Source organism: Medicago truncatula, chromosome 3 (genome assembly GCF_003473485.1).
Source record: "Medicago truncatula cultivar Jemalong A17 chromosome 3, MtrunA17r5.0-ANR, whole genome shotgun sequence".
Classification (NCBI taxonomy): Eukaryota; Viridiplantae; Streptophyta; class Magnoliopsida; order Fabales; family Fabaceae; genus Medicago; species Medicago truncatula.
The window spans coordinates 48758533-48773466 of NC_053044.1; the positions used below are offsets into that span (position 1 = coordinate 48758533).

General features: G+C 30.2%; 2 protein-coding genes across 4 annotated transcripts; both read left to right on the plus strand.

Annotated features, from left to right (window-relative positions):
* Positions 1 to 4242: 4242 nt before the first annotated feature.
* On the plus strand, positions 4243 to 6153 carry LOC11431164 (bidirectional sugar transporter SWEET12). The gene is made up of 5 exons (XM_003602730.4): positions 4243 to 4470; positions 4574 to 4784; positions 4960 to 5124; positions 5237 to 5356; positions 5564 to 6153. Exons 1-5 carry the CDS (start codon positions 4388 to 4390, stop codon positions 5918 to 5920), a joined length of 936 nt encoding a protein of 311 aa, XP_003602778.1. The 5' UTR covers positions 4243 to 4387; the 3' UTR covers positions 5921 to 6153.
* A 2696-nt stretch (positions 6154 to 8849) lies between these two features.
* LOC11431236 (bidirectional sugar transporter SWEET14) lies at positions 8850 to 14310 on the plus strand. Of its 3 annotated transcripts, XM_024778584.2 has the most exons (8): positions 8853 to 9146; positions 9865 to 9892; positions 10044 to 10213; positions 11914 to 11950; positions 12047 to 12260; positions 12347 to 12505; positions 13092 to 13211; positions 13770 to 14310. In XM_024778584.2, the coding sequence occupies exons 3-8, from the start codon at positions 10165 to 10167 to the stop codon at positions 14001 to 14003; spliced, it is 813 nt and encodes a 270-aa protein (XP_024634352.1). In that variant the 5' UTR covers positions 8853 to 9146; positions 9865 to 9892; positions 10044 to 10164; the 3' UTR covers positions 14004 to 14310. The 3 variants fall into 3 exon arrangements, with proteins under 3 accessions (XP_024634353.1, XP_024634352.1, XP_024634351.1); XM_024778585.2 differs by lacking the exon at positions 9865 to 9892 and having other exon boundaries at positions 8850 to 9146; positions 13098 to 13211; XM_024778583.2 differs by lacking the exon at positions 9865 to 9892 and having other exon boundaries at positions 8855 to 9146.
* Positions 14311 to 14934: the final 624 nt, after the last annotated feature.

Below are 14934 nucleotides of genomic sequence, written 5' to 3' on the forward strand. Positions count from 1 at the left end.
CCATACCTACGAAGGAGATTTTGGATCTTTTAAACTTTACTTTATATAGATAAAGATGAGTGAAATATCTTGAACATTAGCGAATATAAATATCAATAATAAATTAGTTTATGTGGTAAGAGATTTAAATTTCATATATTTTAAAGAAAATTAAAATATCTTTCTGAATTCATAATTTTTACTTATATATATATATATATATATAGCTAGTATTGTTCTACAATTCTTCGGGAAGTAACCGAAGTCTCACCGTTAATTAAACTTGTATTAAAAATGAATCACATTCAAAGTTGTACTGTTCTATTGTACGGTCGAACAAAGCAGCTGAAAAGCAAGTGAATTTCACGGATAATAATTAAATATCGTAAAATTAGATACGTTTCATTCTCAACAGATTGAACATTTACACTTGTCACTTGGTTTCCCAGTGAAGAGAGCTTTGTTCAAGCGTGATAGTCAAAAGATATGAGAAAATAGAGCACAATAGCAGTTTGATCAATATAAAACATATTTTAAATATGAATCAGTCGCCATTCAACAAACAAATAAACATAAACAATGTTACCCTCCTCTAAAATGTAAAGCAATAGTGCATGACTGTAAACCCATTTTACACGTGTCCGTTTGTTTACATCTATAAATCATTGGATTTTTAGGGATTTTATTATTTAATAGGTTGCTTTTAATAGTAGTGGATGGATGGTTGGTTCAGTCAGGTGAGTTTGGCGACTTGGTACTCAAATCAAATAAAGCACTGCTAAACAAATTAAAGACAAGCTATATAAAAAATAGTGTAAACAAGCTATATAAAAAATAGTGTAAATTACACTATAATTGAATTACACTATCCTCATCTCTTATGTTATAATATATGCTCACTTCTCTTATATGATGCTTGAATTACAACTTCTTCCCTTAATAATTAAATATGCACTACACTTTAATCTATTTTAAAATAAATAAATATTTTTATTATATATTAATTTTTAACCACCAATTAAGAAAAATTAATTCAAATCTTTATAATTTAAATGTCAATCATAATTAAATTTAAATATTTTTCTATTGATTTTATAATTTAGAGTATAAAATTAACTTTTAAATAGCAATGCTTTATTGTCTTTAGTAATTTTTCATATATTTTAACTTTATTTTGGGTTGTTTCATATTTTATAATAGGGTTTAAAACTAGTATGAAATTGTGAATAAAAAATAGCAAAAGATATGTATTCAATTTTTTATGGCTAAATTACCTTTTTGATCCTCTAACTATTTAATTGGTATCGGATTAGTCCTCTAACTAAAATTTGATTTATTTCGGTCCTCTAAGTTTCTCACTGTTACTATATTTAGTCCTTTCTGTTAGTTTTATTCAAATAAATGTTAGGAGATTTTATTCAAACAAACCCTAACATTTATTTGAATAAAACTAACAAAAATGACTAAATGTAGTAACGGTGAGAAACTTAGAGGACCGAAATAAATCAATTTTTAGTTAGAGGATCAATCTGATACCAACTAAATAGTTAGAGGACCAAAAAGGTAATTAAGCCATTTTTTATTATATTAAAATATCCCCGCAATACTATTTTTTTTTTCTGAATGTGTGTTAGATTATTAATTTTTTTGTTAGATTATTAGAAATAAAAAAAAAAATATTGAGGGAGTAAAGTGTGGATTTTAACATAAGAGGGGAGGGGAGTATAATTCAAGCTTCTCTTAGGGGAGGGGAGCGAAATTTTTTCTAATATGCTTTGAATAAGAGGGGAGGGAAGTGTATATTTTAACATAAGAGGGAGGAGAGTGTAGTTTAAACATCTTTGAGAGAAGGAAAGTGTAATTTATTCTATCATATAAAAAGATTTCATATTAGGGATGATCTGGTGTGATAAAAAAGGTGTTTGTTTCGAGCAGCAATCCGTCCAGATGTGATAAAAAAATATCATATAATCATTTGGAACTTTGAAATTTGCGCATTCAATGCACTAAAAATTGAAGTCTTTGGCTTTTTAATGAATAATTTTCTAATTGAAATCCTTAAAGAATGCTCTTAAAACACTCGTTAGCAAAATTCTTTATTTAATCATTATTTTATCATTATCTCTCATTAAAATACGTACAATAATATCATCAAAATTCAATACCACTCAAATGACCTTAATTCTCATAGTTTAGAATAAATGTTGATTGATCTGCAACTCTTAGCTTAACTGGTAAAATGTCGAAATTGTTAGACTGAATATCATGATCAGGGTGTGGGAATGAATGCAAATAATGGAGAAGTGTCACGTGAGGAAGTGGTGGCCTGGAGGGTTTGTACGCGTGATTAAGTAACTTGGGGGCCAGCCAAGCATTAACTACAACTTTCTTATTTGAAAGGACACAAAAAAACTAACTCCATTCCATTTTGAATATATTTTGATAGATTATATTCAACATTTTTTTATATTTTTTATTATAGTCAAGTAGCATAGTGGCTTAAAATTCACACGGCAAGATAAATAAGTGGGTTGTTGAGATTCGAACTTCAGCCTTAAAGTTCTCATCAATTAGGTTAAACTTACGATGACGATTATATTTAAAATTTAATAAATTATATTCAAGAATAATTTTTTATGAATCAATAAGTTGTAGGACATCAAATGACGAATCGTTCTAAAGAATTCGAATTTAATTCTTAAATAAAAAAAAATTGTTAGACATTACTTATATTGTGATGGAACTCCAAATTATTAAAGCAACACCATAAAGAAGGTGTAGATGATTCACAATAGAAGAAGACATCTCAATAAGAGAAGAAGGCATCATAACCGATCTTCACATCCATTTGCAAGCCCTCAAATGATCCTATTATACAATAACAACAATCAACTCATATACATCCCACAAAATATATTTTTTTTGTTTTTTTGAGATTAGTCCTAAAAAAAAAATAGTCCTTATTTTAATTTTATGTAAACTAAATGCAAGGACTAAAAGCACTCTTATTTTATTATTATTTTTTGTAAAACTATATAAAGTATAAACTAAAAATGAATATTCTTTTGTAGGGATTACATTCGAAAACTCATACTTTTATTTTATTTTTTTAGGAAAGAAAACTCATACTTTTATAGCATCTAAAATATATTTACTTCTTTGTCTTTTAAAAATTACTCCTTTTTAATTTTTATTGATATAAACTTAAATATTAATGGTCAAATTAGTTTTGTTCAGTTAGTGAGAAATTATTTAAGTCTCGTTGTATGTGATTGTGTGTATACATCTTTTTTTTAAGAAGCTAAATTAGTCCACTTGAATTGACACTGAAGATAATCGAACCTGAGACCTCGAGGAGGAGCATACTCACAAGTCCCAAACCAATACCACCAGAACAACCCAAGTGAGTTTGTTTGTATACATCTTTGTTAGCGCACATGAGACCTTGAGTCTTTCTCTGATCTTGGTGAATTCCTAGTACCGAACTCAGATACATGTTTTATATCAAGAAAAAGAACTTAAATTATAATGAAGCTGATTTTGGAGAACTATTTTTTTTTTTTTGTGGTGGCCGAAGTTCGAACCTCAAACCTTGTATATATTATAAATTGTTTATACCAACTGAGTTAAGCTCACGAGGAAGGAGAACTAAATCTGATTGAACCTCCAAGCCAAACATAGAAAATGTGATTGCAACTTTTTGCCACCTAAGTTGTACTTAAGGAGGAAAAAACTAACTATTTCAAATCAATTTTTTTTTAATTAACTTGAAATGTTTTTGTTGTTGTTTATATTTAAATTGAAAGGGAGTATTGAGTTGGCAATCATGGTGCGTTTGGCGTGAGAAAAATGATGAATTGTTAGTATAAGAAAAAGTTTTTGCCTTACTTAACTTGTCTACCACTTCACTTTATGTGATATTAATAATAATAATAATAATAATAATAATAATAATAACAATAATCAATACTATTTAAAAAATTAATGAATGCTAATACTTATTTTAACAACATTTTTAATGTTATACTTAAAGCAAAATTCATTAATTTGTATAAAATTAAGACATTTTATCCCCAAAAAGCAAACAGATAATTATATTTTGGCTTTTGTTTTTGTTTCGTGTGGCTTTCAAAGCAATAATGTGGTGGAAAGCAATGATTAATTCATAGTTCCATAATGTCCACGCAAAATAGCACAGCTAAACATCCCCCCACAGTACCCCATGCATGAACCATCTACCTTATATATAAGAAGACTCACCAATACTCATATTCATATCAGTGTTTGTGACACAAAATTTAAGCTAGAGTTTGGTCTTCAATTTAAACCTTCCTTCTCTCCCTTCTCACAAGGGACTATTCAGAGAGAGAGAGAAAGAAAGAGTTTTCATAAGATCATAACAATTACCATGTCGTCCCACCACAGTCATCTATCTTTTGCCTTTGGAGTTCTAGGCAACATTTCATCCTTTGTGTGCTTTCTAGCACCACTGTAAGTAGAAACAATAATATTTTCAATCCACTTCACTTAATTGTAAATTTTAATATATGATGATGATGAACTTTGAAAATAAAACTATATTATATTTTTGCAGACCAACATTTTATCGAATTTGTAAGAAGAAATCAACAGAAGGTTTCCAATCAATTCCATATGTGGCTGCACTATTTAGTGCAATGCTTTGGATGTTTTATGCCTATACCAAGAAGGGTGAAACTCTTCTTATCACCATCAATGCATTCGGTTGTGTGATAGAGACAATTTACCTCGCAGTTTTTGTTACTTACTGCCCCAAGAAAGTTAGGGTACGTGTATAAGAGTGATATGCATATTAAATTTTACTTGCATAGCTAAAGTTGCTAGGATGTTATTAGTTGTCACAATAACATCTCTTTTTAAAATTTTCGAATACTCTAGATGTCATGAATTATATATCCATGATAAACATATTAATTTTTAAAAAAAATTGTTCTTATGTAGATGTCAACATTGAGGATGATTGTGTTGATGAACTTTGTGGGATTTGGCACGATTGTCTTGTTAACTCACTTCCTAGCAAAACAAGAAGAAGGACGTATCAAGCTTCTTGGATGGATTTGTGTAGTTTTTGCTACTAGTGTTTTTGCTGCCCCTTTAAGCATTATCGTGAGTGCATCTTAATTAACATTCTTACCGACATGCTTGAATTAGCTTTTTAAATTATTATTTTTAAGCTTAATTAATTTCTCATCCATGCATGGTTTTAATCATCTTGTAGAGAGTTGTTATTCGCACCAAAAGTGTAGAGTTCCTTCCTTTTCCACTTTCAGTTCTCCTCCTCATAAGCGCGGTTATGTGGCTGTTGTATGGTCTTTCTCTCCGAGATATCTATGTTACTGTAAGTTCTCATCATTCATCTACTATGTTGTTTAAACTTTTTTAGTATAGTGAGTGTATCTACTATGAAAATGTCTTTCTCTAATGACGCGTGACGTAACAGAATTTCAAACATTTGTTTTATGTTTGCATTTGTATTAATTAATTGCTATTTTGTCTTTATGGAATAATACATAACAAAACTTATGTTTTTTTTTTTTATGGACAGCTCCCGAACGTTGTGGGGTTAACATTTGGAATAGTTCAGATCACACTCTATGCAATGTACAGAAACAGCAAACCCGTAATTGATGAGAAGCTACCAGAACATAAAGGAGACATTGTCGACAAAGAAATTGAAAACGTAGTAGTTCCAAGTAAAACAACAAATGATGAGAAGAAACTAGAAGTGAGTGTTGTTGATATGGTGATTGTGGAGAAAAAGGAAGAGAAACAAGATGAAGAACATGATGAGAAAGAGAAGAAACAAGACCAAGTAACTCAGGACAAAACAAAGGTTAAGAATGAAAATGACAACATTAATATCAACAAAACAGAGGAGAAAGATAGTGGTTGTGAAGTTTAATGGAAGAGAAATAGTTGGCGGGCACAATCTCCATCTCTCTTTAATTTGTTTGTGTGAAATTCGAATTACGTGTAATATTTTAAGACGCATATAAAGGAGAAGAGACGGTGTAGATATTGACGTCTGTATCTTCCTCTCTCTACTTGTGGATTTTAACTTGTTTTTACTTTATCACTTTTTATGTAATTTCTCTTTTGTTTACTTCAACCTAATTATAATAAGCATCGTGTTAACTTGTGCCCTTATGCCACATGTTAAGGTTTTTATAAAAAGAAAAATATTTATTGAAAAACATTAAATATTGGCACAATTTCAATTATATGAGAAATAAATTGGCACAATTTCCCATGTATATAATTTTTATATTTAGAATCTTAACATGTGCCTTAAGGGCATAAGGTAACATTTTTCTTATAATAATATATGCCCTCAATTCACATCGGTAGTCATTGGATTGAGATAATAAATTTCAAATTTCACACTTGATTATTTAACTATTTAAAAAAAAAATCTATTAATTAATCTTAATCTAATGATTATCAATGTAGCTACCTTCATGAATGATCAAACCATCAATTTTCCTAAATTTGAGAAAACATTCACGAATGAGAAACTTTTTTGCGTGGTGATTTGTTTCCAAATCTTCTGCCTCTGTTTCGAAGGATCGTTGTTGTTGATATCCATCGAGGTTGCTTCTTGTATCGTTGATGGATTGTGATGAACTCTATCGTTTGTTCATCCCTCGATATGAACTTTGTTTGATGATAGGTTATCTTTGTGATCGAAGATCTAGGCATCGCCATGCTGTTTCAGTTTTGTTTGGATCAAGTTTTCTCATATTTGTTTTGTTGCATATTGGGTCTGGTTGGCTCGAAAGAGCGTTTGGATCGTTGTTTGTTTTGGCGGACGACTCATTTTCCGTTACCAACTCACCATCACAAATGTTCACAAAACTTTTTTTTTTTTTTTTGCTATCTAGTTTGGCGTCTGTATGTATAAGCTTACAGGGACAATATATTTACGATGCTGCAAGAATACAGATTTGCTCCAGTTGCTTACTTCCTCCAGTTTTCAGTTCTTTGTTCAGATGTAGGACACGTGGTAAGTAAAATACCAACGGTTGAGATTAATAACGTTTCACTGTTCCTCTTCTTGTCAACCGTATCCTCCATACTTTTTCTCCCTTTCACGTCTCCTGCTTGGTCATCTCAACTCTCGCTGTCGTATCACCACCATAACTCCGCCGTTTTTCCGCTGCATATTTACGCCGCCGTTGAATCACTGTTTTAATTCCATTGTGGAATCAGCTTTTCAAGTTCCACTGCATCTGCCCCTTTCCTAGTTTAGGGCTGTGAAGTTATATGGTGACTAATCAATTCAAGGTCTACTAGGAATTCACCAATTCAAGAAATAATGCAGATTTAATTATGCAATAGTGATGCTCAATGTTGCAGATTTTATGCAGAGTTTAGTTTGCAGTGTAATCAATTCATGAACAAATACACAGTGGCGGCGAACCTAGACGGAGCGACGGGCCTTCACGGCGGCGTCCTGGTAACACGGCAGAAGGTAGATGGCGCAGTGGTGGAGAATCACGTCGGAGCGGTTGGCCTTCACGACGGCTTCCAGGTAACGCGACAAAAGGAAGATGACGACTCAATGAAGCAGAAGACGTGAAAGGGAGAGGAACGGTGAAACTTTGTTAATCTCAACCGTTGGTATTTTACTTGCCACATATCCTACATTTGAACAAAGAATTGGAAAATTGGACGAAGTAAGGAACTGGAGCAGAAAGGTTTACCATCTAAAATCCATTTGCTTAAAAAAAAATATGAGCAGTATTTATCGGACTCAGCCTATGCAATAGGAGCTACAACGAATCTCACATTATACATTTGAGTTGTATAACAAACCATACTAAAATAAATATATTGTTAAAATGGTCATTGATTAAATGTCTTAGACTTCTGGTAATTGATAATTAAGTTAGGCTAAAATATGATTTTGGTCCTTGTAAATATGATTCGTTTTGATTTTAGTATCTGTAATTTTTTTTGTAGTTTTTGGTCCCTGCAAAATATTTTATTTTTGAAAATAGTCCTTGGCCTCAATTTTGTGATGATTTGTCACCTTTGTAGGGACTACTTCCAAAAACAAAATAATTTGTATGGACTTTTTTCTACAAAATGGGTTCAGTCATCATGCGCCACATATACAAATCATCACAAAAGTGGGGCCAGGGACTATTTCCAAAATCAAAATATTTTGCAGGGACCAAAAACTAAAAACTAAAATTACAGGGACTAAAATCAAAACGAAGCATATTTGCAGGGACCAAAACCATATTTTAGCCATAAAGTTATTTCACTCAAATGTAAAAACCTTTCAACAGCTAAGCTTATCGCAATCTTTCCAATTTTGTGATAGATAAATGGTCATAAAAATGCAATGATCAATATTAAAAGGATGTAGCAATAATATTAAAAAAAAAAAATTAAAATTAGAATATTCATTGGTGGAAAGTGATCATTCCTCGGCTCTAAGACTCTTCAAGGTTAGACATCTAAGTATAACCGTGAATTTTCATTGTCTATCTCATTTTATCTATTTACTGAATAAAATGTAAAGCTTTTATATAGTCAAACAATCACAACAAATTGTAAATCCAACTTTTATGATGATTTTAATTTAAACCAAACATTTCTATTGACCCAACTATAATAATTGATTCACAATATAATTTATACATATCAATTAAATAAATAAATAAATATACACATTAATTCACAAATTATATGTATATAATTAATACTACTAGTTATGTAAAGAATGGTTGCTTCTATCCCTAAAAAAAAAATGTAAAGAAATGGTGCCAATGAAAATATTGAAGGGGATGGCCAGCAAGTGGACTTGAATCTAGCAAAGGTGGTGATGCCGACTGTAATATCTAATAAAAGTCTAAAGCTGAGTTTGGTGAAGTAGAGGAGCCAAATCCACCCCACCTGGCTTTTCTTAGCAGCAAGGAGAGAATGCAATGAATAAGTTATTTGTAGTAGGTTTTAGGACTGATATTGTGAGTTGAATGCTTAAAATCGTATATTTTGTGACACACCATAAATAGCCAATGTGGAAAGGTGTTCTTCACATAGAATTATAATTAGCTTTTTGTTTTTCCTATGGCTAGGATGATGGATGAGTCCTGATGTGTTTTCTCTTCTCGAGTCTGGTATGTTTCTCTTTTGGTGTTAGGCATTTTCATGGTTATTCAGCATAAGCATAGTACATTTTAATTTTCATCTTTTTTTCAGTTTTGTTTTTCTTTCAAGTTAAACTAGCCCACTCAAATTAACAACAGTGAGAATCGAACTTGCGACCTTGAGGAGGAGGAGCACACTCTAAGGTCTCAAGTCAACACCACCAAGTAAACTCAAGTGGGTTCAGTTTTGATAGGTTGTTCACAAAAGTTAAAAATAAAAAAATAAAAGACATGGGTTTTTTTTTTTTTTTTTTGAATATCTAAATAAATGATATGATGTACCCGAGTGAGTTTTTTGATATAATGTAATTTTATAGAGTATTTCAAATTCTTCAAAATAAATCAATTGATTGAATGATAGATTTGAAGAATTCTAAGATTGGAGGTATTTTATGAAATATTTTGCAAACTTAGTTCAGAAAATTTCAAATACCACTTAAAATTAAAAATTTGAAATTTCTTGACTACTCTATACAACGTTAATTTCAATTTTATCCTCAATATTTTGTAATTAATGCCTAAAAATTTACTTAAAATTGAAAGTTGGTCCCAAAATGTTGCTCTATTTTCATATTTTTAAATTTGACCCAAAAAATTTGAAATGAAAGAAGTTCAACTGAAAAGTTTAAATTGCTTAAAAATCTTTTTTTTTTTTTTTTCTAATATTAATTTCATCGTTCAAACACAGGTATGCATTTTTTTTAAGGAGACACAGTGTATGCATTTAATTTTCATTATATTCCTAATGCGTCATATCTATATCTACTATTCTATTGCCTCAAGAAAATATCTATAATTTTTTTAGGGTACTTTTTTATTTTTATTTTATTTTAGGGTACTATCTCTTAATTATTTTGCTATTGACAGACAGCTGGTGTGTGGAGATATAATGGGACCTAACAAAATAGTGTTGAGACGACTGCCTTAATTTGTTTGAAGCAAGAATCATATTCTTCTTAATTTCCATTCTTGCTAGCAACTTGACGAAATGGCCCTTTTTTACAGCGAGTATTGGGCTTTTGTTTTCGGCGTTATAGGTATATTATGCAGCTCATTATATTTAGGTTTTAATTGTTAAAAAAAAAAAAAATTAGGTTTTAATTATAGACCGACAGAGTATATAATTATTTTCCACATGCATTTAATTATGTATTGTTGTGTTATTACAACTTATTTGTTTGATATTCGTTAATTGACGTACCAACACAATATTAAATATTTTGTTTAAAAAACATAACATTAAATAATTGTGTAAAATAATTGCACATTTACGCCGCATATTGATTAAATTCTTATATTATGGCTTTAATTTATCATTTTCTTTACTCTTTCGTTTTCGTATATCTATATTTCACTTACTTTTTTATTCATTAATTGAGAGCTCATCTCATTATTATTATTTGACACATTTCCAAAAAATAAAAGGAATTAACAATTAAAATAGAGGAAGAGATTGTCTCCTGTTTTTGCTTCTCAAGTGTGATCCTGATCATCTATTATAAAAGTGAAACATTGTGTTTTTTAATGTTAAGAAATAAGAGAGAGTGTAATTAAAGGTTTGGATGCAATCACCGAAGAGTTTTTCCATGAGAGTTTTTCCACTCAAGAGATGTTTTGTCTAATTTATTATACTCTTCGGTCTTCATTACCCAACAAGAGCAACAGTTATCAATAGATTGTTAGTTAATTTATATCATATACATCATTCATATATTTTTTAAAGTAAATTTGAAATAATTTAATATACGAGGTGTATTGAGAATAACGTCTTACATAATATTTTTTAATAAATAACAATAATATTAACGTATCTTAACTAGAGCTGTTAAATGGGCCGGCCCAGCCCGGCTCGGGCCCGAGAGACCCGACTATAGAAATGGGTCAGCCCGATCCGGCCCGTTTATGATTGGACCGTGAATTCTAGAGCCTGGCCTGGCCTGGGTGGGCCATGGGCCAGCCCGGCCTGGCTCGTTTATGTTTTATTTTTAAAATTTATTCACTTTTTTTTATGTATTTTCTTATGTATTAGTTACTCACCATTATTTTTTTGCTAAAATATGATTGGATGGACATAAAAATATAAATAATTTTTACATTAACATTGAATAATAATTAAACTCTAGATTATTCTTTCAATTAAATCAAATTAATAATTTATACACTGTAAGTTAAATTCATCCATATTTATTAAGTTTATTTATTTAAATATTTTTATGTTAATAAATTTTAAATTAGTTGATAATTTTTTTTTAAAAAAATGTTGTTTTTTAACAAAAATAAAATGAAATATGGGCTAATGGGCCGGCCCAAAGCCCGGTGGCCCAACCCGGCCCGGCCCAACTTTTGTATGGCCCATATGGGCTTAGGCCGAAAAAGTCCGAGTACATTTTTTGTTAGTTTTTTAGGCCCGACCCGGCCCAAAAATATGGACCAATGGGCTGGCCCATGAGCCTGGCCCATTTTTTACAGCTCTAATCTTAACTACATATCAAATAATTACAAATTCATATAAAAATTAGTTAAGTAATATAGGTATCCGATAAAAAAATTATTGAGGGTGTAATATAACACTATCCAAGTTTTTACAGATGTAATGTGTGGGTAGGCCCGCAAACATGATTTAATTGATCAATGTGTATTGATCATGTATACGTAAAATGTACTTATACATAAACCATGTAAAATTAAGGTATAAATCAATAAAAGTTGCTAATGGATGTGTTATTTTTAACTATAGGCAATGTCATCTCTTGTATGACCTTCCTCGCTCCATTGTAAGTGATTCATTCGATTTGCGTATATGTATGTAATTATCTTCCATAAATTATCTTGTTTGGAGTATTAAATAAATAATAAATATTTGAATGCAGACCAACATTTTACCGAATCTACAAGAAGAAATCTACTGAAGGGTTTCAATCAGTTCCTTATGTTACTGCATTGTTGAGTGCAATGCTTTGGATCTATTATGCACATGTCAAAAACAAAGCTACACTCCTTCTCCTCACAATTAACATATATGGATTTGGAATAGAGGCAATTTACATTATAATCTTCCTACTTTATGCCTCAAATAAAGCAAGGGTATATCTAAATTTAAACCTTTCTTTTTCTAAATATCTAATTATTTTTTTTTTAATTATTGTTAATTTTGTTTAATGTGTATGCAGCTTTCGACCATCAAGCTTCTTTTCTTAACTGTGTGTGGATATGGTACGATGGTTATTTTAACCACATACCTAACAAAGGGATCCAAACGTCTTTCTATTATTGGATGGATATGTATGGTTTTTAACATATGTGTATTTGCTTCTCCTCTCTTTATTTTGGTGAGAATTTGATATCATTTCTTAACTTTTATGTTTTGGCCATTTGTTTTACGGTAGTTAATAGAGTCAGTCATGCTAACAACCTGACCAAAAAATAAGAATCATGCTAACAAAAAGGAATTAAAACATAATTTTTGTATTAAAAACAAAAAGTTTTTAAACTTTCAAAATAATGAATGCACAATTTTTAAAACTATGTTTCTATATTTGGCTCATTAACTTGTGCACTAAAACTGTTAAAAAAATTCTTTACTTGTACTAGAAACCATAGGCATAGAGAGTGGACGGAATTGTAATTTCTTCAGTCCTTTCTTTACACTTGTTAATTAATACGTCTTTTTTTAAGGGACTAATTAATTAATAAGTCTTTTTTTAAGAATCTAATTAATAAGTCTTATTCTCAACTGAAGAAGTATACATTTCTTTTACTTCTGAAAATAATAGTTATTTCTTAATTTTCAAAACAATTATATATGTAAAGATTTATATATTCTTAAGTAGATTATGTCATCATCATTTTATTTTATAATTATGCCTTCTAGATTTTATGCTAAAGTTTAATTCCATGTTTCATCTCTACTTGTAGAAACAGGTAATAAAGACGAAAAGTGTAGCATTCATGCCGCTAAATTTGTCTTTCTTTTTGACCTTAAATGCTATTGTGTGGTTCTTCTATGGTCTTCTTATCGACGACTTTTATATCGCTGTAAGTTCATTCAATATTGTTACATAGTAAATAATTGTTGTCTAATTACAATCTAGGAAATGCTTTGCTTTTAACTTACGATAATTTTGGTATTTATATTTTTATACCGAAAAATTGAAAATAACAATAATGAAAGAAAGATGTTTTATTGTTTGTGCTAGCTCCACGAACATTGTTGAGTTCTCGGGTGCCTCAAATATAGACCTTTAAAAAAGAATATAAAATGCATTCTTATCATTTTTTTGTATATTTTAATAAATATTATATATATTTCCCCCATTTTATTATTGTAAAAATAAGTTATTCTATTAAAAATGATAAGAGTGCATCTCTACATTCTTTTTGAAATGTTCATATTGGATGAATTCTCATGTAAAATATATCAAAGAGCAACATGGGCGTTGTATTCTAAGCACGTATATTTGTATTAGGTATTAATTATTATATTATACATATGCACGTGTAAAACAATATCATTTGATTACATTTTGTTTTATAAAAAAAGAGAAACTTGGTTAAGAAAAAAAGTGATATAATATTTGCACTTGGATGATGCAGATACCAAATACGCTAGGGTTTGTTTTCGGTATAGTTCAGATGGTGATTTATTTAATTTATAAAGATGCCATTCCACTAGAGTCAACGAAGTTACAGAAACCAAATGACCATGTTCTTAACATTTGTGAAGATGTGCCCAATGGTGCTCTCCAACCCGACCCGAATCAAGTAGTCAAAAGTGGTGCTCCGGCTGTCGCAGTGATCGGTGATGAGGATCCAAATAACGGAAAATGAGAAACAAAAGAATAAATAGAAGAATGAGATGTGCTGCTATACACAGTGTGAGCTCAAAAAGGGAAAATAAAAATAGAAATGAGGTTAGAGAAAAGTTAACCTAAAGTTTAATTACTTTATGATGGTTATAGTGCTGTGGAGCCTCCTACAAAAGCAGGTGTTAAGGATACTTTTGTTTAATTAATGTATTTTCATGAATGAGTAATTGAACACTAGCCGTAACAAGAAAGTTTTATGAATTGATTTCTGAGGTGTAAAATTGATTTTGGCATGTTTAATTGTTCTCGAGTAAAAATAATTTTGCCTATAGAATTGATGGTAATTTAAACCTATAATTTGCAACTTTTGAGTATAAAAGTGATTTTTAAATCGAAGTTATTGTTCACACTTTTACAGAAATGTATGCGAATATAAATTATTTTACATTAAACTTACTTTTAAATAAAATTAATTAATTCAAAATTATTTTTTATCATGGAAGAATCAAAGTACACTAAGTTCCAATTCATCAATTCTCAATCTCTTTAAAATTGGATATGCAAAATCTTATAATTTAGATCGGATTTAATTCATCATATATAAAACTAACTTGTAGAATGAGGACTCTTTCCATGAATAATTCTCAACAAAATATCTCTCTTCATCTAGTGTAAAATAGTTTACATAGATAGAGGTGGGGGCTTCTTTTTCTATTTTATGATGTCATGGACAATGGAGATATAAAGGCCATCCCAAAAAGTGAAATTGTATATCTTCGTGACGACAGCATAAAAATAGAGTTATGTTAAATTGACAACCTTAAGTGACAATACACTCATTAACACTCACACAAAAATCTGATACGTAGTTATGTGGACTTCACACAAATACATTTTCTTTTTCATCTCCTCTTCTCTTATAGGGTGTATAAGAGTGTACGAGAAAAAGGGTG

Excerpts from the sequence above, each read along its gene's own strand:
- LOC11431236 (XM_024778584.2), top strand. The coding sequence starts at position 10,165 with ATGGCCCTTTTTTACAGCGAGTATTGGGCTTTTGTTTTCGGCGTTATA. Across the intron at positions 10,214-11,913 it reads TTTTGTTTTCGGCGTTATAG|GCAATGTCATCTCTTGTATG; the intron begins GTATATTATGCA and ends TTTTAACTATAG. Across the intron at positions 12,261-12,346 it reads ATGCCTCAAATAAAGCAAGG|CTTTCGACCATCAAGCTTCT; the intron begins GTATATCTAAAT and ends ATGTGTATGCAG.
- LOC11431164 (XM_003602730.4), top strand. The coding sequence starts at position 4,388 with ATGTCGTCCCACCACAGTCATCTATCTTTTGCCTTTGGAGTTCTAGGC. Across the intron at positions 4,785-4,959 it reads ACTGCCCCAAGAAAGTTAGG|ATGTCAACATTGAGGATGAT; the intron begins GTACGTGTATAA and ends GTTCTTATGTAG. Across the intron at positions 5,357-5,563 it reads TCCGAGATATCTATGTTACT|CTCCCGAACGTTGTGGGGTT; the intron begins GTAAGTTCTCAT and ends TTTTATGGACAG.